The sequence below is a fragment of the Trichoplax adhaerens genome, genomic scaffold, assembly GCF_000150275.1.
Source record: "Trichoplax adhaerens TRIADscaffold_3 genomic scaffold, whole genome shotgun sequence".
NCBI lineage: Eukaryota > Metazoa > Placozoa > Uniplacotomia > Trichoplacea > Trichoplacidae > Trichoplax > Trichoplax adhaerens.
Genome location: NW_002060945.1, coordinates 3638592 through 3664970, shown reverse-complemented (window position 1 = coordinate 3664970; position 26379 = coordinate 3638592). Strand labels below are relative to the sequence as shown.

The 26379-nt window shown below is 34.6% G+C and overlaps 4 protein-coding genes across 4 annotated transcripts; 3 read left to right on the top strand and 1 right to left on the bottom strand.

The window, feature by feature from the left end:
* Positions 1–346: 346 nt before the first annotated feature.
* On the top strand, positions 347–8474 carry TRIADDRAFT_63748 (expressed hypothetical protein; the record flags this gene model as incomplete). The annotated part of the gene is made up of 16 exons (XM_002110913.1): positions 347–380; positions 4180–4349; positions 5559–5627; positions 5757–5840; positions 5918–6055; positions 6199–6354; positions 6440–6508; positions 6580–6711; positions 6782–6840; positions 6930–6976; positions 7041–7109; positions 7180–7260; positions 7337–7417; positions 7492–7694; positions 7795–7899; positions 7985–8474. The coding sequence occupies 16 exons, from the start codon at positions 347–349 to the stop codon at positions 8159–8161; spliced, it is 1674 nt and encodes a 557-aa protein (XP_002110949.1). The 3' UTR covers positions 8162–8474.
* A 1486-nt stretch (positions 8475–9960) lies between these two features.
* Positions 9961–14548, bottom strand: TRIADDRAFT_54408 (uncharacterized protein; the record flags this gene model as incomplete). The annotated part of the gene is made up of 9 exons (XM_002110388.1): positions 9961–10027; positions 10218–10345; positions 10421–10533; positions 11153–11247; positions 11794–11909; positions 12081–12211; positions 12577–12684; positions 13493–13530; positions 14517–14548. 9 exons carry the CDS (start codon positions 14546–14548, stop codon positions 9961–9963), a joined length of 828 nt encoding a protein of 275 aa, XP_002110424.1.
* A 1135-nt stretch (positions 14549–15683) lies between these two features.
* TRIADDRAFT_54407 (uncharacterized protein) lies at positions 15684–18442 on the top strand (the record flags this gene model as incomplete). Its single annotated transcript, XM_002110912.1, has 8 exons — positions 15684–15732; positions 15886–15976; positions 16770–16903; positions 17088–17139; positions 17389–17504; positions 17879–17957; positions 18100–18157; positions 18305–18442. The coding sequence occupies 8 exons, from the start codon at positions 15684–15686 to the stop codon at positions 18440–18442; spliced, it is 717 nt and encodes a 238-aa protein (XP_002110948.1).
* A 4421-nt stretch (positions 18443–22863) lies between these two features.
* TRIADDRAFT_54406 (uncharacterized protein) lies at positions 22864–26054 on the top strand (the record flags this gene model as incomplete). The annotated part of the gene is made up of 15 exons (XM_002110911.1): positions 22864–22927; positions 23047–23282; positions 23403–23549; positions 23719–23805; positions 24026–24168; positions 24287–24324; positions 24408–24468; positions 24571–24667; positions 24733–24805; positions 24906–24982; positions 25138–25306; positions 25397–25473; positions 25594–25683; positions 25778–25870; positions 25977–26054. The coding sequence occupies 15 exons, from the start codon at positions 22864–22866 to the stop codon at positions 26052–26054; spliced, it is 1530 nt and encodes a 509-aa protein (XP_002110947.1).
* Between the last annotated feature and the right edge of the window lie 325 nt (positions 26055–26379).

Below are 26379 nucleotides of genomic sequence, written 5' to 3'. Positions count from 1 at the left end.
GATAAAGAAAAGTACTTCAGGAATGAGATCCAACCAATCAAATCGCTGATAGTAGGCGCGCACATTTTAGTGATTATATTATCAAACAACGAATCCACTGCGGGTCGTTGAGAACCACGTGGCAGTTACATTAGCCAATTGATCAAGGTTTAACTATTGACGTAATCCGGTACGCTATCCTTTCTATTGTTGTTTGATTTGCACACACGCTAAAAGTCTTGAAGATATCCATTTTACTCCTCGACCATTTCTTTTCACTTACTGGCTTGTTGTAGGGTTTGTACATCCTAGCCTGTAAACTTGACAAACTTTGACTGTGTTTTTCCTCGAGCGTTCGCAAGTCAACATGCCAAGCGCAGATTGTTCTATGAGTGCCCAAGGTAAGTCTATTTAGTAATGGGAAAAATATTTTTTAAAGTAGGTAATTTTTAGATAGTTTTACAAAATTTTGTTGGATAATGTTGAAGCTAAAACTTCAATGCCATTTTGGACGATAACCCCCTGGTTGATACATTGTTTGTGTCTGAAGTTCGCCTTCGTCTACTTAGTGTTGCAGTAGTAGTGCGTCCTGTACATTACACTAGACAGTACGAGTGTACACATGCTATCCATAGTACAGTACGATAAGCCGTGCTGCTGTTTTACGTCGTGTTAAAGGTTGCAAAACTTTCAACTCCGACCTCCTAGCGGGATCTGCATGCCAATATAGTACAATATTCCATTTGGGTGTATTAACACGCTCTTTTCGTTACAGAAAAAATTCCCAATTTTTTTCTCTATTCTACAATTTCAATAGTTGATTTACGCTTTTTTTTTTTCCCCAACTACTTTCTAGTTTACAAACTACTTACTGAATCATTTAAAATACGTTATTTTCCGTTGACGGCACGCCACTACACTGGATTGGACGCTGTACAGTACAGTAATATTGAACTACAGTACTGTACGGTAGTGGGACTGTAGTGAATTGTGGAACGTGTAATAAAAGTTCGGTACAGTTCCGTATTGGAGTTGGGTGCTGTTTTAAAGCGATTGCTATAATACTTTAGTATACGGTGACCAGTCAATATCGTCGAGTTCATGAAGCCAGCCAAAAAACTGTAATCAAACTACCCAGGTGCAAACGGAAACCTTTGCCTGCGTGCATGAGTTCCGCACGTGTGGCTTTTGACATTTGCCAACTTTTTTTACGTTGAAAATATTTGAAACAAAATCAGTCACTGCAGCAGTGTACAAGGCATTGACTCCAAGCTACTAATACAGTACAATTTGATTTTAATCCGACGGTTACACAATTTTGGGGGCAACTTTAATCGTCGCCAAATGAAGCGATTAGTTTTCCGGATTTACTGGTTTTGTTCTTTACGGTCTGGTATTAGATTGTAGTTAAAATAGCGCTGAAGCACTCTATAGTCTACGGCATGACAGTACCGAAAATCGATATGGTAGAGGATCACTGCGATGTAACCGATTCTGAACTTCGAGATAGAAGCAGTAGCAATTGTTGCAGATTATAATATGAGAATTCAATCTAAAGTACAAATACCACAATATAACGGAAAAACTTCAGTAAATGACAGTATAGCGCGGATACAAAGTGATGTGCTACTGTACAGTCTACGTGATTGTGATGTTCGCTTGGAGCCATACGACTAGTCAAAGTTTTCGCTTTTAGTGCGGCATACTTACACTCGATTGTCTTTCCTAGATAATACCGTGACTTAGTATTAAAACTTATGCTTCGCTCACTATTTTCGTTCCAGCGTGTTGATCATAATCAGTAACCGTGAAGCGAATGATCAGGATTATATATCCGTCTGTCACTTAAGGTTTATCGTTTACGCTTTATCGCTAATTCAGTACTATAAATTCGATTTACGCAGCTTTGCCTCGCTAATAAATCGAGGATCCGTGAGCAGATTATAGCCTCTTTTCCCTACTATTTAATTTTTAGTATGGTTTAGTTATTACAGTTTACCTAATCTGTATATTGTACAGTACACTCGATAATAGAAATCGAGATGACCAGACCTACTTTAAAACGTACTACAGTAATGTATTATGCACAAGTGGGCCGCATTACCTGTGGGTGGTTAATAATTATATAGTTCACATCCAAGTGTCTTGATACTATACTATTTTATTTTATAGAACCCTGTCATCGTTAGCGATACATTCTGCTAGGCTATAAATACCGTTTTACTTCATGCTATTTATGTACTGTACAGTATTGTATGCGTTAACCGCGTTCAAATATTCACAATCGGTCTAACTAATCGGACCATAAATCCCAAATCTACTGAGCATTATTGATTAACTATGTTCTCAATGAGCAATTTGTATATCTCCAATATTAATCTTCACAACAGAGTATAGGATATACAAAGACTTTAGACTCTTTATTCGATAGATAGTCGATAATTATTTATTATTGTTATGATTTTGCTCATAATTAATGTAAACTATCTCATCAGCTCACGGTCCACGTTGTCTCTACCGTATCGCACTGTACTTAAAATCTAATCGCAAATTTGAAATGTTTTTTAATTCTGGTGGCCAAAATTTGTTTGCATTGTTGTTATAGTGGAAAATACTGGATCGTAAATCAAATTAGTAAGCTTTTAGGAAAGTAAGTGGAGACGTGACTACGAGTTTATATAGCTTGTGATTCTGCATGTCGAAATATTTCCTGATTGAATGTGCTTAGTAATACAGTAATACGCTACCGTACTGCCAGTTATTTAAGGGCGTGGAGATGCGGAGTTGAGTTTGCTAAATGCTCTCTTAATTTTTCTCACTTTGTGATCTGAATCAAAGCGAAGGGAAATGAGGAAAAAATGCTGCCTAAAATTTCACAAGTGATCTATTAACGGAAACAAATTACTTTTGCTGAGATACGTTGTACTATGCTACAGTAATGTATAAAATATTTTTTTTCTTCACTGCAGTCTTGACTAGTTTAATCTTCAGTTTTTTTGTATTTAAAATCTTACAATCTTTTTAAGGTAAAATTGTTCTAACATTTGAATTGTGCTTTACGCGTATTGAGCTTTATTAGCATCTAGTATAGCGTTGCGTAGGGAGGGCGGTGATTGCTGACAAGGGATAAATACTCAATGACAACTGCAAAGTATTTGTTGCGTGAACACAACTTGATTTTTACTTAAGTTTACTTGATTGTTCAAGAGAAAGAATAATTAATTATCTGTTTCCTGCAACTTATCTTTCTCTAAAGTTACTTTATGGGCTACATAAAATTGCGCACGATAGGCGAATGCTGTGTCCATCGTTGTGTACCTTACTTGCATAGCGTAAAGCTACATTTTGCTTTAGGATTAATGAAGCGTTCATATTGATACGTATGGTTGTGACGGGTGTAATTGCTTTACAGTATGTAGGTTTATGTTGTATCTAAAATAGATTTCAAAGATCTTAAAATTGTAAGCAATTACAGAGTATTCAATTTGAAATTCGACGATTGTGTTCGTAGTACGACGTACACAATTTAAACGTAATGTGCACAAGGTACACTGCTGTTGGACTGATTATGTCCTACTATTCTACTACGGTGCACGGTAAAAAAAGAGAGAGCAAAAACCCAAGGACGCGAATTTTTTTCCCCTACTAATTGATAACTGTAGACCAACCGCTGTAAAAGCAAATAATCCTATTAGGTGAATACAAATTCTAGTATTACCGCATTGTATTATAAATAAATTTTGAGATACTTTAGATTTCTAATTAAAACTTTTTCTACTAACCGCTGGCCATTGCCTTTGCTGGCTAAATTGCCAACTGAGACATTGTATGCAAAATCTCTGCGACTGATTACTATAAAGTGTAGAACGCTGATTGTACAGTACCGCACATAATAACGCCTAGTAATAAGGAATTGGGGAAGCTTGCCAATCGACGTTGTGCTCGTGCTCGAAACGAGAAAACCTCGCCATGATTGAAAGACAGTATAGCCGCCTACAATACAATGTACTGTAACCAAATCTCGCACTGTACTGTACGGTACTGTACAGTTGCAGGGACAACTATTTTAGTAGTCCCTGACAGCGGCTGCTAGGTTGCTTTTTAGCTTGGTCTGTAAATCTATAGACTGCTCAAAGATGGTTATTCGATTTACTGTATTTTGACAGTTTTATACTAAATACAACTATGGTTAATCTTTAGATGTACGTAGAGATGTAGATGCAGTCTGTAAAATATCCGTTAATAATTTTGGTATAGATGCACTGAAGACCGTTTTGGAGTCCTTAGATGATGAGAAGCTAGCTGACAACGAGCAAGTTGCTTCGCTGCGCTTACTCCTGCAACAGAAGAACGTTCAAAGTCTAGTGGCGGTAAGTTTGTCCTGTGATGGCTATATTTTTACATATTAATCAACAAATTTAGGACTATTTATCGTTTGTGTAGTCATATACAGTGTACTATTTTTGATGCTAAATGGGAGACTGTTTCTGCTGCAGAAATACATTCATATACTATCGACTACAAGATTACTAGTAGTATTGATTACATTGCGAGATGGCCAATTTAAAATTGAAATATAACTAATCTATGACCGAAATGTTTACTGTGTATTATGATGCATTATTCTGGATAACGTGACTAGCTGACTAGTCTACATTTCAGTTAACACATTTGATTATGCCGTCGAACTAACATCCAAAACCTAATTCATCATCATATTTTATTAGCTACTGCTGTAAAGAAATAATTTCATCGTGGTAGTTACGTAAGCATGTGTTGCTTAAACATTAATGTTGGTCGTTGTGATTAGTATAGAGAATAAGTAAAACAGTCCTAGTTGCTGACATGAATATAATTCGAGATGTATTCATTGAACTTTATACTTCATGGATTTTTACGTACTATTCTGGGTTGAATCGATGATGGTCTTTGTTTCTAATTATCTTCAACCTTCTATTTCAAGATTAGTAATTGAATGTAACCGACAATGTAATGCTATAAAAGATGCCATTTTATTGTCTTATGAGATTAAAGTACATCATATTTCGATATAATTTAGAAGTCAACAATATGGAGCGTATTGACCCTTTTAGTACAAATGCATTTCTTTTGCTACCTAACTGTGAATCTTTATTAAAGATTTGACAGTATTTGCTTCGCCAAGGCATGGCCTACTAGAAGAAAACCTAGGGTATTCTTCTAGTGGTCTATGGCCAAGGTAATCAGCCGCTACCCGATACTTTTAATTTGAGAATATTTCTTTCCATAATAATGCACAACGGCATGCATTACTGTACTGTATCATACAACATCCATTCACAAATGCAACACAGCATAGCTTGTAGTGTACAGTTTTGTTGCATTATAAAATATGTGTTAGTATCATAAGCACAGGATTATTGTATAGACCAGTTATTGTGATGTATTTTGGTTTTATTACTTCCACCTAATCAAACCTCTGCCGTAATATAGCGAGCTATAAATTAACGTTACGGACTAAAGTATGTTTTTGTTATTATTATACGTCGGCGGCTCTATACAAAAATTGTTCTAACTGCATCATCTGATTCTGAATACAGGCTTATGATAATGTAGAGTCTCAAGAAGAAGAAACGGATTACAAAAACAATACTGAAACTCTACAGCAGGTGAAATTTATTTTTATTTATGCACAGATTCGATAATGTAAATAGCTGTAATATTTGATAGGGAAACCGAGAAACAGGTTATCATTGCTAGGTTATTCGTAACAAACAGTATGCGGTGTATTTTATTAGGTTCTCTCGGAACTAGAACCAGATGTGGAAGAAAGTGAAACTGCTAATGAATTGAATATCATGCTTAAACAACCTCATTTTAGGGTAAGTGTTGTATTAATTGAATACAAGATTGGAACATGTTTTAAGTGTTAAAATAATACGTTCTTTATTCGCAACAGAGATTGGTTGAAGCTTTAGATAGAATTGCTAACAGAAAGTATAGAAATGAACCTGATTCATTTGATCCAGCTATCAATAGCGCTACAACGGAGGCTGTTCGCGTTGTTGTACTGCAGAAATTTGATGATCAACCATTGGTATGAGTTTAATAGTCTCTGCATTTGTTTAGGCTACTGCTATAGCCGAAAGAGAGTTTTAAGTCTGTATATTGTACATTATACTCGCGTACACATTATGTATTCGGATTAAATTGGTAATTATGCCACTTTTTACGTTTCAGGGTATTACCATCAGTAGTCGCAATGGACACTGTTATGTCGCTCGCATTTTGCATGACAGCATGATTCATGTTCAAGGTCTTCTTCACATTGGTGATTGTATCGAGGAAGTAGATGGACAGCCTGTAACTAGTCCTGAATTCTTGCAAGATAAACTTGTATGTATAATCAATCATGTGTCATGAAGTAATCATTGAATCTACTGCGTGGGTAACAATCAGTATATTTGATACCTAAAAATAGCGAAGAGCTGTTGGGAGTGTAACACTAAAAATCACGCCATCTTATAAGGAAAGCATGAATATTTGCGAGGTAAATTATTTTTTATAGCTAATTATGCGTTGTATTAAGAATAAACTGATTTTGCTAATTCTAAACTTCAGACGAACTTGAAAGCATATTTCAATTACTATCCTGAAAAAGATCCCCAGATCCCGACTAAGGATGCTGGACTAGAGTTCGAAAAAGGTGACATCTTGGAAATTGTAAACCTAGATGACGAGAACTGGTGGCAGGTACATGATTACATTGATCTTGTCTAGAAATAGTTTAGGTAAAACGTTAATAGCAGTCGATGTTACACAGGCTAGAGTTGCCGGGAAAAAAGGAACTGGTATCATCCCATCTCCCATGTTTGAGGAAAGGTTAATAGCATATGTATAGTAATCTTGTTATTTCAATTTTAGTTACATACTTGTTAACCGGCAGTGATTTTATTTTTTATCTCGTAAAGGAGGAAATCACATTTGCATTCAGGCAGCGCCATTAAGCGCCCAAATTGTATGTATTTTAAATTAGAGGAGATGCAAAGATTATATTTAATATAGTACGATTTTCTTGGTAGCTCTTCTAGCTCGTTTAACTGGACTCGACAGAAAGTTGGAAACCATGTATGTCGTTAGAAATAACATGGGTAAGTTATTTACGTATTCCTTTTACTTGCAGATAGTAGTGCGAACTGTCTGAACTGATTGTTTTTATAGATTTTGAACGACATGGTGTTGTGACGTATGAAGAAGTTGTGCGCGTGAAGCCAGGATTTCATAAATGTTTATATCTTCTCGGTTAGGGAATAGTTGATTAAATATTGGTTACGTGTTTACGTAGTTAAGACTCATTAAATTAATAAACGACTTTTAGGAGCTAAGGGAGTTGGGAAAAGAACCATAAAAACACGCCTTGTAGAAAGTGATCCCGAAAGGCTTGGTATCGCTATTCCTTGTAAGTAAAGAAATGTGCGTATCTCAGATAATTACCTATCAATTCCTTAATAGTTTATCTTAAATAATGATTAGATACGACTCGACCGGCTAAATCGGGAGAAGAAGATGGAGTTGATTATCACTTCGTTGCAGAGAAGCACTTCCGGCGTAAGCTAAAGGACAACCAATTTCTTGAATGGGGACGTTATCAAAATAATTACTACGGAACTAGAGCATCAACGGTCAAAGACGTCATGAACTCCGGAAAGATGGTAGTCTTGGATTTGATACCTGAGGTAATACAACAACATTGGCTGATTTCGATATAATTATGAAAAGCTACAGTAGTTTGTTAGTTGCAACTAGGATAAAAATGAACGTTTTTTGACACTGTAGGCAATTAAAGCTTTGAAGTCAAGTAATTTTAAAGCCTATGTCGTCTTCATTGCTTCACCGTCGGCTGAAATTCTTGAAAAGCGCCATGAAGATTCTACGAAGAGAGTAAGTTAAATAAAATACGACTGTTAAATTTGAGTTATTTTAGGTCTTGTTGATTCTGATAGGAATTATAACATGTATTTCGTAGTATGCTGATTTTCAGAAGATGAAAGAGGAATCAGATATCATGGAACAAATGTACGGCTCTTACATTGATGAAACTATTTTGAATCTGGATCCTAATGAAACTTACGAAAAGTTGAAAGAAATCATCGAGCGTTTGCAAAATGAAAGTTCTTGGGTTCCCACATCTTGGGTTTATTAAAACTAAATTGAAGCGTGTTAAAATTTTGCATAATGATGTGTATTTATTGTAGAGCTAGAAATAGTCACGATTCAGTTGCTAACCTCGGGGCTGCTTGTTTGATCTTTATCATGCGTAGTAAGATAAATATAATTATTATAGTTACTTTGTATGCTTTAGTTATAGTCAGTAACTTCTTTACGGCGATTATTTTACACTTCATTATGGATTTAACTACTTAACAGAATGTATTAGTAGGGCTATCGTCTAGAGTTGGAGTAATGTGCCCAAAGCTTAATAATAACTACCTGATAAAAATAGCAGGATTTCGCTGAGTTCTGTGTATTACGGGTGGTGTTTAAGTGGTTTTAAACAATTGAAATAAAGTCGCGGGTAATAAATTTATCAGTTTTATTTTAACACTTTGCCAGTAATTATTGTTTACTGTAAGCTTCGTGCGAACTTAGGACACTATCTTACTAAGCGCGTTTCAAGTTACAAATAAACGGGTTGATTATATATATATATATGTATATATACATATCGTTCTAATGAGGAAAGTTTACTGTGACATTAAGTTATTCGCATGGAAGTACTTTTTACGTTCCTTCGAGAGCTTTTTAAATTACTGATCTTACACGTTACATGGATTTATTTAAAAATATATCTGCATGTTGATTAGGTAAGTTGAATGCAATTAAACACACAAGGTCGGTTTTGTGCAAGCGAATGAAATTAATGTAGCTATATTATATCAATAAAAATTCATCTCTTAATCCCACTAAGGCAAACTATTAGTTGAACTATGCTCGTATTGATTGCCTGAATGCATGATGCTTGAAAGGTAATCACCGGCTACATTCTTGAGGACTTGGGGAAGAAAATCATGATATTTACGAGAGTACTCCCTAGTCTCCAAACTTATGTATGAAGTGACTACGATCAAGAAAAAGGAAGTGCATTGACTCGATAATTATCCGCGTTGATCACTTAAGGTGGTACATTCCGTTATAAACGTTTTGTACGTCGTTTCTGAACTCTTATGAAGTTAGTAAAACTACAGCAAAATTAGTTTATGTTTAGTAGATGCAAATACATCGTCTTTAGAAAAGGTGAGCGTATATATTAATATCGTTTTACTTCAGATTGTCTGAATTATTACGATGCCGGTTGTAAGTTTATGATATTCATGGCAGAAGTTATACGTATATCACGTGAAACAAACCGACAATGACTTTATGTATTTAGTAGTTAATCAGATTTCAGTCCTAGTCCTGGTTGTAATCTTATCAACACTGATTAAATGATAGATCTAGGCGAGTAAACGACAATCATTAATGGAATACTGTTGAAGTAAACTTAAGTTTCTCCTTTTATGGTATATGTAAGTCTGTCGAAGGTTACCAGTATTATCAATTTGCAGCTAAGAATTCGTGGCTTGATTCGATATTGTGTATCTATTAGTATAAGTTATGCTTTACGTCATAAAATGATGTCTGCGGTAGTCGTACAGTATATCTGGTTTGATTATAGCAAAGTAATTACATTCAATAAAGGTAAAAAATAAAACATGCACGTATTGGAAAATGAAGAAAACCTTTTTATTACGTAATGATAGTATCCATATCATTATTTATAAAATTAGTAAATCATTGATGTAGTAAAGATTCCTAGGTGAGACATCGATGGAAGTAAATTAATTCGAATGTATTTGTAAAATAATTGCTGTTAACAAGGTATTGCAGTTTGCTTTATGTTAATTGTTAAGAAAATGCAATGCCATGTGTAAATAATTACAATAGCTTTGTACAATCAGTCCATTATACTTTCGAAGATTCTATTACCGTGGGGTCATCTTGCGTATGTGAACGAAGTAAAACTTGGAGTCTTTTAAAATAGTAAATAAAAAATAAGTAGGTGTGACTTTTTAATAGTAAACAGCAAGAAATTTGTTTGCATAGGTCCAACACTTCATACAGTTATCATGATTGTGCCGATATTAGATTTTTAAACTAAGTCGAGCACAGCGTAATTCAAAGCCTATAACAGTAATACTTCTTTCGAAGTATGAACTGACCTGAGATCATGACATTCAACTTTATATCTAGCAATATTTAAATAAGTTCTGGCGTGAAAGATCTCAAATTTCGATTTAATAGCATCGCTGCATGACCGGGAAAGCATATCATTTGCAATATGTTCAGCCTAATTTAATAAGCAAAAGTTCAGTAGCGGAAATTATAGAACTGTTAAATCAGATATGGAATATAGTAACTAAACCTGGTTGTAGTAAATGCCACCTTCTGGATTAGCATTACGCGAATGCCTCGATTCTTCATTGACTGTTGTCGGTGGTGGTTGTATAGTGTGATTAATTAATGGTATATCTACTTCTAAGGAAGTAATTATTGTTTTATATTGTTTTGTTCCTAACGATGGTGGAAGATTTATAGTATCGGTTTTTAAAGAAAAATTAGAGGAATTCGATTTTAGCCGTAAAGAATTTTTAACTATCGCATTAATGTCCTTGGGAGAACTATTCATGGAAGAGTTTCCGGTCCGCTCTTTGAGAAAATAAAACATAAGCACATTTAAAAATCATATATCAAAATTTATGTGATTACATCTGAAAAGAGCATGTTAATGTTTAGGATGTAGCCTTTTCGATACAAACCTGACTCCAAAAGGATGCCTTGAGACTTTCGTCGCTAATTATTCATTTCATAATCAATAAATAAATATAATAGAAACAAGAAAAATGATCAAGTTAATGATTCTAATTACTTCAAGGAATGGGCTATGAGTATTTCTTTAAATATTTTCAGAATTTGAGAGAAATTACGTACAGACTGTGAGGGAGACTGAATCGATGCTCTGCTATCATGATCTTCTTTGAATAGTTTAAAACAAACGTAGATATTAGTTATTAGAATTTTGAGATCTAATGTTGTCAGAAATCTTTAAGTTACTATGTTAGTCAAGGAATGTTGTATGATCAATCTTTTGTAATACCCTTATTTTGTATTGATACTTCCGTATTAAATCCGTCATCATCTTCTTCAGGGGAAACTAATTCGTGGATAGTGCTCTGTTTATGGTGAGGTTCGCTGAAATAAAAGGATAGGAGATCCAATATAAATATTTCACTACCAATTTTTACCATAATGAACATTTAAAGGATAGAGAAATATGACGATGTGTATTGCAGTACTTGAAATCTGGCGCTGAATGATCACTCATGTAATTTTTCTTTACTGGATACTCGTCAGTATTAGGGAGTTTGGAACTAGAGCTTAATTGCGGATCAGTAGAACCGTTTTTAGATGTAGTATGATTAAATCCAGTAGAATGGTGGCTAGAAGTGTCTTTAGAGGAAGATAAAAAAATTGGAACATATTACATGGCAATGTTACCGATAATGCTGTGAAAATTTTCTTAATATGGTACTGTATATGTGAGAAAATTATTGATTTTAATGTTCGTAGATGATATTGATAATAATAATGCTACCTTTTCGTCTTTCTGAATCAGTATTTAACCGACTCGATCTTGGAGTAATTAGTGGTATAGAAGTAATTGAAAAACAGAAATACCATATTAGTGCAAGACATTCGTTTCAATTGTTAGAACAATATATTGCTAGTAATCAGTACTTTGGGTCATCTTCAATCCAGTCCTTTGGCTTTTCCCATTTCGATACTTCTGTTTTACAGTTATAGTAATACTTTCTGCCTGAAGAGCTCATATGTTCTGACCAATCTCCTTTAGACTTTATTATATCGATAGTATATATTGATTAGTTAAGAAGCTGATAATGCAGTAGCTCGGTGTTATAATTGCTGCTTTGAAGTTACACCTATAATTAACCTTGGCGCAATCTTTTATTGTATATATACATATATAAGCAAAAGCAGTAGGTTAATTCTAATTCAGGACTTACTCTTACTGTTTTTTTGCTATGAGAAGCAATTATATCTGAAGAATGGCCGGCATGAGTACTAGATGTTCGATTACTGGACTCAGTATGCTGTGTTTGATGGTATTTCGAGGATTGCGATGTAGAATCAGCTTCTGTGGAGGGTAAAAGTAGACCAATTAGTTGTATAAAAGGTTTGATGACATAATGAATCGTATACTGAACTCGAACGTATTTATTTCTTGCGTATTATACAGTAGTGCACAGGTATATTAAAAAATATTGATGTAAATATCATAAAAATTTCGCATTATTTCGTTTGCAATGTCTAATGGACAAAAGTCATCGTATGTTTCCATTATTTTCGAGTTTAGTGATACAGAATTTTAGCAAGTACTCGTATTTAAAATACAAAAACCAAGTTAACATTATCGTCTTTCAAGTTTTTGTTAGTAGATATAATATTTATAGCAGTTAAGAGCTTATAACTATCTAACCGGAATTAAGTACCATTAATTACCTCGATGTCGTTGACTAGTATGGTAAGATCTAGAATGGTGGCGATGATGATGACTCGAGTACCTTGGAGAGCGATCACGTTTGTTTACTGGTGAGTGACCAGAAGATGCTTTGTAGATGCAGTCCAGATTGTTATAAATGAGTAGAGTAAATGATTACAGGTTAATCAGTCATATTCCTAATATTGGCTGCAGAAATTGTATGCTAGACCTTCATACAGCATTCTGATACATAGTTTAATCCATTTTATCTTCCACTACCGTAGTCGAAAAACTAATATACTATCGTGACAGTATAGTATTTTGATCTAAAACAATAAGTAAGCACAATTGCGTAATGATTACCACGAATCTATAAGGAAAAAGGGAAATAAAAATGTCTACGTTAGTGACAAATAATTTAAAATAGAATGTAGCTTTTAAAGGCTACATAGATGAACGATTTCTTTCTAGTTTTTATTTATGATAGAATTCACAATAATTGCAAGCCGATAGCATAATAGTAGTAATATTTATGAATCGCAAGCGGTTATTAAACTGTTCGGTATTTTCCTTCCTCACTATGATACACCCTTGCTAAAGATAGCTTCTTTTAGGTGTAATCAATCGTTTTATTAATTGTGATTGGCCTAATACTATGCTAGACTTGCTAGTAACGCATTATTCTTTCAATTACTATTGATAGCAAATATCCTTTTTACTTTCTTTAGCATATTGTGTAGTCTAGTTCATCTGAAGCAACTGTTATTGATCATAGAATGTTTAAGCTGAGGGTAGATTGATTGACTGATCAATCTCTTACTTGATAGTAGTACGTGTATAGTAACAGTACAATTTGATAGTTTCATTACGATACCAAATATTGTACAGATTGTCTAATAGGATAGAAAAGGCTGTCTAAAATTTACTTTAACTTACTTACCCTATGAGAATCTTGATGGCGTGAATCGTGATACCTATTAACAGAATATAACGAAATAAACAAAAGTTGAGTATTTTGTTCACTGCAAGCAGAAGCAATAAGAAATCAACTTCAGTCGATTTTTAAGAGTAAAGAAATGTAATAGTTGCTGATGCATTTTCAGTGGGTTCACACGTTTCTTTAGGCTTTCATTTCTACGTTATTTCACAGTTCTTAAGCAATAACTGTGTAGTCCATGTTGTACGGCAATATTGTATTGGCCAGGTAGATTGAGTCTGAATTACTTCCTACTGTTTACAAGATACTTGTCTCCATCAAAATATTCTTTTTAGGAAAGAATTGGTTCACTGTTGTAGTTTAGTATGAGTACAATCAGATAAGAAGTTTCTTTATTTCATGTAGAATAGATTGAATCGATTAAGGTAGCATATATACGGATTATAACTTGAGTAAAGAATCGGATATTATGATGGCTATGCTAATACAGTAGTGTGTTCTGTAGTGGTATTTACGGCTTGAAATTGGATTTTTGAGGAGTATGGCTATACCGGTTACGAAGTGAGTTCACTTTTTGACAGATTTTGTAGCTTGATGCATTTTATCGTATTTCATTTCGCAGTTTGCACAGGAATTATATCCTACTATGGTATATTCAACTATCTACTATTGGCAACATCCTGCGATACCCTCTATGTTTTCCACTCGTTGTCATACAACTAGTTCGACTTGTAGAGGACAACAAAGTGCACAATTAATTGGTACGCCTAGTATATGTGTCCTATGCAATGAATACTTTACGGTAACAAGGAGGATTGATAATCTCTACTAACATGCTAACAATCTACTCGCTCTGGTGTAGCATAAAAAAGCACAGTGAATATTAAAAGTCGTACTGATGAGGTAGGGTATCGGTTATCATCGCCCTTTTAATGACTACTGACTAGATTAGCATCGATATTTCAAGAGTGAATAAAGAAGTATTGCAAAAATTGAATAGTTCATATTCTACAACCAAATTACCCATCAATTCTTCCTGATCTTCCTCTCTCCATTATCAAGTTTATTCATTCATTCGTTAGCTTGAGAAAATTTGGGTAGATACAAGGATTTGCAAGCCGTCACGTTGGATTAATGACTAGAGACGAAAGTGCATGGGAGCTGTCCAACGCGCCATCTTGGTAGTTTAGCAGGTCCAAGCGCTATAATACGTTGGGACATCACCCCGGTGGCCGTAGTAACTAGTAAAACGGTGTCGCCCCGCTGGACCGAGCGCGCTGGTACCAACAATGAGGTAGTCTTGTTGTCTGTACGTCTGGATCGCATGCATTCTTGACAAATCAACTGGGAAATAGACAACAAGTTCAGTTAAAATACTTTAAGCTCGTGTCCAGTTAGAGTACTTGTATAGTGATCGAATCCGAGCTGTACAGTACTATACTGTATCATACTGTAGATTACATGTAGTACTAACTACTATAATTGACTGTGCTGATACTGCAAGTCTTCTTCGCTATTCCTGACAGGCTCCTACTCAGTAGGTTCGGATTGATGGATGAACCAAGCTAGGAAAAATGGCTATGCTGTATACGAGTACTTATAAATTTGGCTATTATACAGTATAGCTATTCAATTTCGTTGAATTCATCGAATGCATAAAAGGATTACCTACTTATAGTAAGCCTGGATACTGGATTGACTTCAAAGGGATATAAATATTGATATTTGTTCATAATCATAATAATAATAAAGAAGAAGAAGAAGAAGAAGAACTAGCTAAACCCGTGAAAATTCCATGGAATATTGTCCAATTTGAAGTTAATAGACAGTTAGAATCCGGTACCAACAGCATAACATACTTACAATCGCATCGATATGATTCGATATTTTAGAATTGTAGTGTGTTCCATGCTAAAAACTTGATTGTCCTACATGTGATTTCGCTATTAGATTGTATAACAATTTAATTTCATTCAATTCGTCCAATGCGAATAAGGATTATCTACTGAAATGTAACTCAAACAAATTGCAAAATATTGCAACAGTGTATAGAATTAATAATACATTATTATAATAATTCAATAGTCTAAGCTTATGCGGTATAGACTACACTACTCTAGCAGTAGTGAGTCATGTATTGTTGGTTTAAAAATATAAATATATTACTAGAAATAGGTTTTATCTTCAACCATGGGTGATCAATACCTAAGGCCTCGCGTCCGACTTAATGAATATCTGGGTGAGTGCTATCAAATCTACGCGTATGATTATGGATGCATTATACACATACAGTAATTGCAATTTTTACAGGACGAATGTGCACAGTCAGTTAGTTTCAGTTTAGCTGCAATGATCATTTTATATACTGTATATTTCACTTAATATCTTACAGATCGAGCTGGCGTTGCTAGTAATTTACAAAGCGCCCTACTCCTTGTCCTGGAAAATAAACCTGATGATCCTATTTATTTTTTAAGCCAATTGTAAGTCGTAGTAGATTAGATAGAGTGTCATTCGTGCCCCTTACAACATGAATTGATATTATGAATTAATTACTATCTTGTACAAGGATAGATGCAACTTCAATATTATAATAGAGTTATTCAACGAGCACCAACGGTAATTATTAGTATCCGCTATCCAGTCTTGAGTAATACTAGTTAAATTGATATACGTATTTCGAGATTATTTTAGTCAATAGCTGTAATGTTGCTTGTATTGCATAAGTGAATTTAGTATATACTAAGAACATGTATATCCATCTTTCATCAATTTTCAAATAGATAATTGAATATTTATAATATGTACTTATGTAGTTAATAATTATATATATATATTATATATATGATGTAGTTTGGTTAAAAATTACCTCGCTATTCGTAATCAATAAAGTTTTGATCTTTGTCTTAATTAGTTAAATTTAGTTAAATGAGAGACATATGTTTAGTATAGTCGCTTATGAAGAGCCTGCCTATAGTAGTAGTGATGGTAGTATTGCCAAAAACTGCCAAGAAGGGCTAATTTGGCCATGCATGTAGACTCCCCATATATTACATTTTTTTCGGCTATAAGCCTAAGTTTATAACTATAGATGTATAGGACAAAGTCTTTATTCGATTTAGAGATTTATATGGTAAATGTATCGTAGTACAGTTGCATCGTCTTTCTACTTGAAGAATAGTTATAAAACGCGCGCAAACATCGAAGGTATATCATTGAATGTGCGATCGCAAGCCCTTGTCTTAAATTATGTCAATTTCTTTCAATCAATTATAGCTTTCGCAATGCTTGTACAGAAAATGCAGATATCAGTACAGCATATCAGAATCTGATGCTTGTTCATCACTCAAGACCTACCTTTCTGCGACATGTTAAGAAAACATTCATACAACTAGCTAGCGACGATTCAAGTGAGTACGGTATTAGCCTTATGTAAGTAATTACTGCGAAGTAAATCGATTGAGTATACTACTGTAATATCTGAACTATTGGTATTAGTACTTCTGTATAGTACTAGAAAATGTTGTGTATATTTGTTATTTATATGATCGATATTGGGCCTAAGTGTAGTTTTTCGTTTAAACAACTTACTAGGTACTAGTATAACTGGAAAAATTTATAACGAATTACTTAACTTAATTACCAGGTAATGTATATCACTGTATCTATTGAAAATCATCATAACCTTGATGTTCCATTGAAAATTTATTGTAAACACCTACATTTAACGTATACGAATATTTTTTGTTAAGTTCGTTTACCATGAATAAGTTTCACTAATATATACTTGTGATATATTTGCTATTGATATTTAAAATAACGTCTTTCTTAGACTGGCTGGATTGATAGATAGTATTGAAATAATGTTGATAGCCTGTTGAATTATCTTTTTCAGGGATTTAAATAGTTCTATCCAACGTCAATTACTAAGTCACCTAGAAGTAGACGATGAGTCTTCCGTTATCTTTGATGTTTTCTACTGGGGTATCCGCGACAGCCTTTTATTCATAGGTATAGTATGCAGCACCTATACTGTACACCTCAATATTTTTGTAATCTGTGAATTTTCTTCTATAAAGTGGTGAGGGTAGTCTAGATATTTTACAGTGTAACGTTATTGTATATAGGCTAATTTATACACTCATTCTATTTTTTGAGTTAGATTTTTATTCAGAAGCAGTGGTACTGTATGAAAGTCTAGATGTCAATGAGAAAGGTAACAGCTTGAAAGTCCTTACTTGATTTGTGCAAAACAATAACTATTTACTCATAGACAGTTAATTTGCTATAATGCTGTTGTGGATAAAAGTAATTAACTATGCTGTAAGTGTATTTATGTATCATTTGCAATGATAACGTATGGTTTTCTCTCTCTCTCTATATAGGAGAAATTACATGTGAGTTATATTATCGGCTGCTATACCGATTGCAGGCAGCGAACCAATTGATAATTAATTCGAAAAGGTGAGTAACACTTTATAGATTTTAATACGTTTATTGTATCTTATGTAAGAAATGAGTATTACAATTATTAATTAAAGGAAATCCCGTTTGTTTGTTATTCATTGGATTGAAAGTAACTCCCTAATTTTTTTTACTCTTGAAGCTTGATTGAGAGTGTTCAATTATTAAGTACTGGTGCCATAACGGAAACTGTAAATGAGGTTAGGTGTCATTGAATCAAATTGTAAATTAATTTAAGTCACATGCAGTGACGTATATATTGGAATTGGACAAGATGTTTTGCTTGTGCTGGCCGGGCTGCGACATTCGACTTTACTGATACGACTGGAAATTTTTCTAAACTTCAGGTTTACAATGAAATGGCAAGTCATAAAATGGATACAATGAAAAAGCAGGAATTCCTTGAAAAAATGTGTGAGCTGTTCTTTGATGACGAACTCAATGCAAAAAGGCGTTCGCAATCGGAAGTGAAACATAATCACTAGCTAGAGAGGTGTAAATTGAAAAAATCTTTTATTACTTAATGACTGCTCCTAATATTTTCTTATTGATTCTCTTGTCAGAATTAAGTTAATAAAAGATGTAATTTGTACAGCTCAGATAATCATAATTGCGAGTGATCTCTTTCTCGTTGTTGACTTTTTGTAATTTCTACGTAAACCATGCATCTAGGCTAAGTGAAAAATGTCGTATTTTTGATCCATTTGATGTTTAGAGAACGTAGTGCTATACAGTACACAGAGAATGTTCTCTTGAAGGCTTGATGAATTCTTCATGGTACAATAAGGTACAGAAAGTACAATACATGATCGATTGTAAATTATCCATTGGCTAGGGTAAACTGTAGACTTTAACTTTTGAAATTATGGCCAGCATTACCGCGACCAATTGATGGACAGTTCGGACTACATACTGTATACCAACTTTTGCATCGCTATTGTACATAACACCAGTGTGTTGGCTTCGATCATTTCCATGCTGATTGACCAAGTATCAGCGGAACATGGACAATATGTTTGCTATAATGAAATGCAGAATTGATGAGAGATACGAGTATATATCATATACACTACTGTACAGAGGACAGCATGATATTACGTATAATGTTGATGCAGTGATTTATAAATCATTCTTATTCATTTTTGACTGAAAAGGAAGATTGGCTAAAGAAATTATTTTCAAATGTGCGCTATTTGTTATTCATTTTTTTCTACTTCAATTCAGCGTTGACCAAAACAATCATTTTTCAAAGTCACAGCTGTTGTACTGTACTACGCAGGTCATGAAGAGATTGCCGCGAAAACGAACAATGGAAACAAAAGGCTGCGTTAGTCAATATACTGATACTGGTCTCTGAGTCCGGTATAGACTGTATAGAGTATTGGTGTACTGTACACTAGGACAAAGCTGGCGACCAACACTTGTGGTAGAGATACAGACTCTAGATACAGTACAGTACTGTACAGTACAGTACAGTCAATCGCGGGGACTACAAGCTACAGTGTACAGTACTGTAACGCTGTTTCTTTGAGGCAGAGTACAGTACTGTACAGTAGTTCGCAGTACAGTAGGACACTGAGTCGACTCGATGAAATGTTGACGCTGCTGTGCCTTTCAGCCAGTCAGCACTCATTACTCACTCTCAGTGAATACAGTAGAAAGATTGCTGGTGTGAGTGGTGTACTACGCAGGTCAAGAAGAGATTGCCTCGAAAACGAACAATGGAAACAAAGACTGCCTTAGTCAATAGATACTGATACTGGTCTCTGACTACAGTATAGAGTATTGGTGTACAGTAGGACAAGGCTGGCGACCAACACTTGTGGTAGAGATACTGTACTGTACAGTACAGTACAGTCAATGGCGGCGACTACAAGCTACAGTGTACAGTACTGTAATTAGACCTGAGTGTAATGCTGTTTCTTTGAGGCAGCGTAATTCGCAGTACGGTACTGTACACTGTGAGCCACCGTACCTTTCAGCCAGTCAGCACTCATCACTCATTCTTAGTGAATACAGTAGAAAGATTGCTGGTGTGAGTGGTGTACTACGCAGGTCAAGAAGAGATTGCCGCGAAAACGAACAATGGAAACAAAGACTGCCTTAGTCAATAGATACTGATACTGGTCTTCTCGAGTACAGTATAGAGTATTGGTGTACAGTAGGACAAGGCTGGCGACCAACACTTGTACTGTACAGTACAGTACAGTAGTAGAGATACAGTACTGTATATTCAATGGCGGCGACTACAAGCTACAGTGTACAGTACTATTACGCTGTTTCTTTGAGGCAGAGTAGTTGGTACAGTACAGTAGGACACTGAGTCGACTCGATGAAAAGTTGACGCTGTCAGCCACGGCACTCATCACTCACTGTCAGTGAATACTAGAGACCCTCACTAGAGACCCTCTAGTGAGGCTCTAGTATAGACAGCAGAAAGATTGCTGGTGTGAGTGAAAGAAAACAATAGCTATGAAATCATTCATACGCGCACGATCCATTGGACAGAGGCATTTCACCGATTTCAATTCTCTTCTACCCAGTGAGTCTGACAAGTAATACAAAACCTTGTAGTATGTGGAAAAGACTTTTAGTCTAGTTTAGTGTTGTTGGATGACCATTCCGTTAGGCACCATCTTGCCTGTTAGCCGCGCCAAAGGAAAGGAAATAACGGTACGTAGAAAGGCAATTGAATGCAATTGAAATGGATAGATAAGCTAGCATACATTTTATCCATCATTGCAAAAGGAAAAATGATTGAATCTCCACAAGCAACGATTACGCTAGTACCAAGTCGAGGACGGTTGAATTTCTTTCATTGACCGCTTGAGTTTTACAAGTCATTAGCAGTCAGTCGAGTGTTAACCCATTTCTTGTACAGGCTACTTACATAGACGAGAGAGATTGTTGTCCTGTGTATCGGAGATAAAAATTCAATGTTCATATTGTAATGGATTAACTAGAAAAGTAGAATGATCAACAATTCCATCGACATACTATTGAGTAGAAAAGTAAAATGATGAACAATTCCATCAACATACTACAGTACATACATTAGCTAAAAAAGCAATCTTTCTCAGTCAGATTGGAATAAATTGACTAGAAAAGTAGAATGATCAACAATTCCATGGACATTCCACTGAGTAGAAAAGTAAAATGATCAACAATTCCATCAACATACTACATACATTAGCTGAATATGGAATCCTTTCTTAGTGTTGGAGAAATTGGACCGTACCAATGTAGAGAGAAGGACGATCATCGCCAAGTATCAACTCTCCTTCATAGTACGAGAGGCACACGCTCTATCCATTTCTCTTATTTAGTACGGTACAGTGGCATCGATCTATTGCTCACCTTTTCAATAACAAACGCCATTGAAGCTTGAGCCTTTGAATTCAAGCAGTCGTTGTCATTGATACCACCTACTCGACATCACTCATCCATTCTGACGAGAATATTGCAACTTATGTTTTATCCTTTTATCCAAATGCAAATAGAATCGGTAGCCTACCTTTTAAAGTTCAATCTCCATGTAGAAATGAATACGCGTATCTTTTCATTGATTGACAATGCCTAAGGAGCAAAATACCCCTAAATTGCCTTACTTTATCTCTTTGGTTATACAGTAGGAGTAGGTGCTGGTTACACCGTCCTTGGCTGCACTCATTCAAAGTGCATAAAATTGGTTACTATCTTTTGCCATCACTGTATAGTACTGTAAAAATGGTTACCTGATGAGAATTGGAATACGTTGATGTAGCATTATCAGCTGTCGTACGTAAATCGATTTGAAATGAATAAAATGCTAAAGAGGAGGACAATGTTCAGATCAAGTCAAAACTTCAATGCTCTAGCTAGAAAGAAATTATTCTAGCAAGAATTGATTATCCTATAATAATAGATGCAATAGAATTCAGTAAGAGAACTTGTTACTCATCGACATCCACGCACCACTACGGCTACTGTATAATTAGTACCTTGCTACTAGCAACCATGACTATTGCTATCAGATTACCTGTGACTTGTTGCCTATTAATGGCTATATAAATGATTAGATAACGTAATACATATACGTATATACGCCATTTCTTGTCAGACCATATAAATGGTGCACCACGCGTATCCGTATGTTCATTCATAGCGTATAGATTGATCATGTTAAATAAGTTCCTGATAGAGAGTACCTAAGAACTGATTGCTTGCAGCACGCCTAGAGCTTCATCGCAGATTACCAGATTCACGGATGTTTCTAGCAATCGGTGGCTTGACTTTGCACCACATTAGGAATGTTTTGTCAGATAGCACACCGAAATCACCAAAAATTGATCTACACTTGTGTAGTAGTGCTAGTGTATTTATTTGCCTTGAACACAGCTAGAGATACGTATCATTTCAATTTCTATGCTCATTATTTTATACCTACAAAATGTAAAATGGGATTATTTTATTCTTCTTAAATCAATTGAAATTGCAGTCTTGCTGCTGCAATAATGTCAAACTGAAATACACATCTCTACATGTATACTCATGAAATCTATTACAAAGCTTTTTCTGTAACGTACAAGTAAAAACAATCAACCATACGTTAATTTAGCCGGCCTAGTGATTTGTAGTATTATACTCGCACTTTTGATATCAGTATAGGGTAGCTTTTCGACGACGTTTGCAACTGCATACTATCAAGTAAATATTTATTAGTATTGCACATGCTCTCAAAAAAGCTTCTTTGCTTTTTAATTATCAATAGTCCAGCTCTCATCAACGATCGTAACGGTATACTGTAAGGTACTATGTGCTAATGTTATAAGTGCTGGTGTCATACTTATCTTGTTGATTGTTGATTATGCTATACCTAGCAGGTAGAATATTTCAGGTGAACGTAACACTGCTATAAATAATCGATATGTCAGAATCTGATTCCGGATCAAGCGATAAATTGTTAGCAATTAGCGATGAACAGATGGACGGTATGACATAAGTGTTAGATCGTTATGCATTTAAAGCAGCATTTTTATTTTGAATACGTGCTGTTGTAAGATAAAAGCTTAAATAAGGAGAATTTATTCTACGTTTGCTTTTACTTCAGTCGACGAAACATCTTCAAGTAGTGATGATGTTACCAATAGTGAAGTCACTTCATCAAAGGATCAGGAGGAAATGATGGAAACTAACCTTATAAAGGTGCGCAAGTCTGCATCTACGAATACTAAAAACTCCAATAAATTGCCATATAATGCAGCTGGTCGTGGTGTTAGTATTGCTGTATTGATTAAAGATGGTATCTTGAAGCCTCGAAAGAAATGTCTTTCACTTGAATATTTGGTAATACTTTGCATCCAGGATAATGTACAACAACGTAGCTTAGCATAGTACTGTATTGTAAGATTGATTCCGTTTAATTGACTGATTGATTAACATCAACATCATTTTTGATTGCTTCAGAAAAAGACATTTTATGGTGACCTGTTGCCCAATGGAAAAATTCAATCTTCGACAACTGAAGATATATTTAATTCTCCTTCAGCCTGGGCTATTCATTGCAAACGTTTAGTAAATCCTGCAAAAAAATCGGGCTGCGGTTGGGCTTCTGTAAGTGCCGCACGACTTTGCTTAGCATCGTAATAAATTGTGCACTCACTTTATATTGGATCAGAATGTGCGCCATAAATAACTATTGACATACTTATATAACATACGCGTATACGCGTAAGTATGAAATCGATTGTCAAGTTACTTAAATGCTATTCAAACTTTTTAGGTAAAATATAATGGTGTAAAATTAGACGAATTCAAAGCGACATGGTACAAAAAGAAAAAGCTATCTTGTGGCATTCCAGTATCGGAGGTATTGACATTTGTAGCTTTTAATTCTTGATAAAATTCACTAAACGTTAATTATTCATGTGTATAAAATCTTTGTGACCGACGTTAATATACTGTTTTTTACAGTATTTGATATTCGATTAGTTAATATTATATTTACTAGTAGGTAATGTGACTTCTGTATTGCTACAGCTGCTGTTCTGTCACTAAGTTAAAAATGATACAACTTGGTTCAAACATAGGCTGAATCTCAAATCAAGATGATTAGAAATGAAATTATGCATGATGACAGTAGTAATGACAGGCTTAGTCCACCCACTTCTGAAGTTAGTTCAACGCAGTCAAGTTTGCCAACTCTATCTCCAGTATCTACACCGAAAGGAAAGTTAGTAAAATTCGCTTAGATTATAATTCCTCTTTATGAAGGAAGATAGTTTAAGATGAGACCTTGATCTTTGATAGCATATTAAAGTGGCTATCTTATATTACACTTTTCCTGGTAGGAGATCTGCAAGAAAAATCAATAGTGAGAATAGCAACAGTACGTACTAGAACCGTGAATAGTAAAAATTTGTTGAAAATCTTAGTGAAATTTGTATCTTTTCCTTCTTTATACGTATATAGATAAGGAATCAAAGAAGAAGTTTGCGTCTAAAATTCGATATTCACAAATTAATAATGATACGTAAGACAGGATTACTGAATCGATTCTATATTGCATACAGATGAAATCGCCCTTTATCATTTCCCGAAATTCCTAGTAAATTCGCTTCTATTTATATTATAGACCAGCTGATACGCTCATTGAATGTGTCCATTTCAGTAGCATTGGTAAATTGCAGCCTTTCTCTGTTTCGATTTCCAGTAACGCGATGTTAATAATGGTAAGCCTTTTGAATGTACAGTAACTTTGCCACGCTTTCGACTTAATTGTGAAATTTGTCTTTAGGATTTACATTGCCATTTAACAACCAGCGAGGTGGTGGGCTATATTGGTGGAAAATGGGATCCTCAAACACAATGTATGAAGTATTCTTTATTCAATATAAGGGCTAATATAGTGGATAATTCCCATAAAGCTATTACATTATTGATTCTTTGTATTATATTCATAATATGTAGTCTTGAGAGTATTGCAAGCATTCCCTTGCCGATGTCGTTTAGGTGATAACAATATATCAGCAGTAGTTCAGGAGGAGGTTAGTGATAGCAGTATTTCAAATTTTGTGCTATAGTGAATTTTTATCACTATGCTAGCATATGCATACAGTACTAAGATGCTCATTGTTACTTTATTGTAACCTTGAACTACTGCCATAAAACTGTTATTATACGGTTCCGTATATCGTTTTAGATTCAAAAATCTATGAAAGCTCGTGATATGATTTTAGTTGGCTGGTATCACAGTCATCCTACTAGTCAACCCAATCCAACCGTTCAAGACCTTAGTACGCAAAAGCAGTTTCAATCAGTGTTACGTACTGATGATAGCACACAGGAACCCTGCCTTGGATTAATAATTTGTACGTAAGATATGTATTTAAAGCCCGTATAATTCTATAGATCTGTAAACTCAACTCATTAACGTGTTAAGTTTTCCTGTTTTACTGCAGCACCATTTTACACGAATAGATCGCATGTTGATTCAGGCGTATGTAGTTATTGGGTATATTCAACAAACGATTCTGAGGTATAATATGTGCGGATACTACAAGATATAACATTCATTAAACGTGTTCCTCCATTTAGAAAATTGGACTAATTTTTCTTGCATTTTATTTTTAATTCATTGTGTGCTGATTTTATAAAGAGTGTTATTAATGGATCAAAAATGCCTATGCATGTTCATTATACACTGTCACAAGATCGATTTCTTACACAGGATGTTCTAAATGAAGTAGTGAGTGCAACGATTGATTTATGTTAGCAATATGGATGAGAAAGGTAGCTTGCCTAAGTTATAATTTGATTAAAATTTCAAAATCTCTTTTCAGAAACACCTTGCGGCATTTTATAAAGGTGCCCCAGACTATGCCAATTTTGAAAGTAGTTGGCATGGTTCGATGACCTACATTGAAAAGTTAAAGGTAAATTAAGAATATTTAAAATATTCTAAAAACCGATTTGCTGGTCGATGGTGAAATTGAACTAATTGTTTGTCATATTTATTACTCAAATTGCTTATTTTGTAAGGGATCGTTGGCAAAGAAACTTCCGAAAGATCAAGGAGGATCGTTGCTTTTAGAAATAATAGAAAGTATTTTATTGTAATAATTAAAATTTTTCGAATAGTCACATTAGCTTCGAATTCATATCGTAATATTCATTTTATTATATTACATCTATCGTTGGTAGAGATTCAAATATTTGCATGACTGTAAATCTTTTATACCTAAATTGGTAGCAATCACTAGTAACTCAATATATTGTTGTAAACGGTAATTTAATTTCTTTTTTCATTTTCTTACTACAGTCAGTCTGTCGCTTTGAAAGCTACTGTTAATTATACTTTACGTCCGGAGCAAGATTAGTTAAATTATAATTATCATTACTATTGTTAATATCCTTGATTTATCACATTTGTAATACGTAAGAA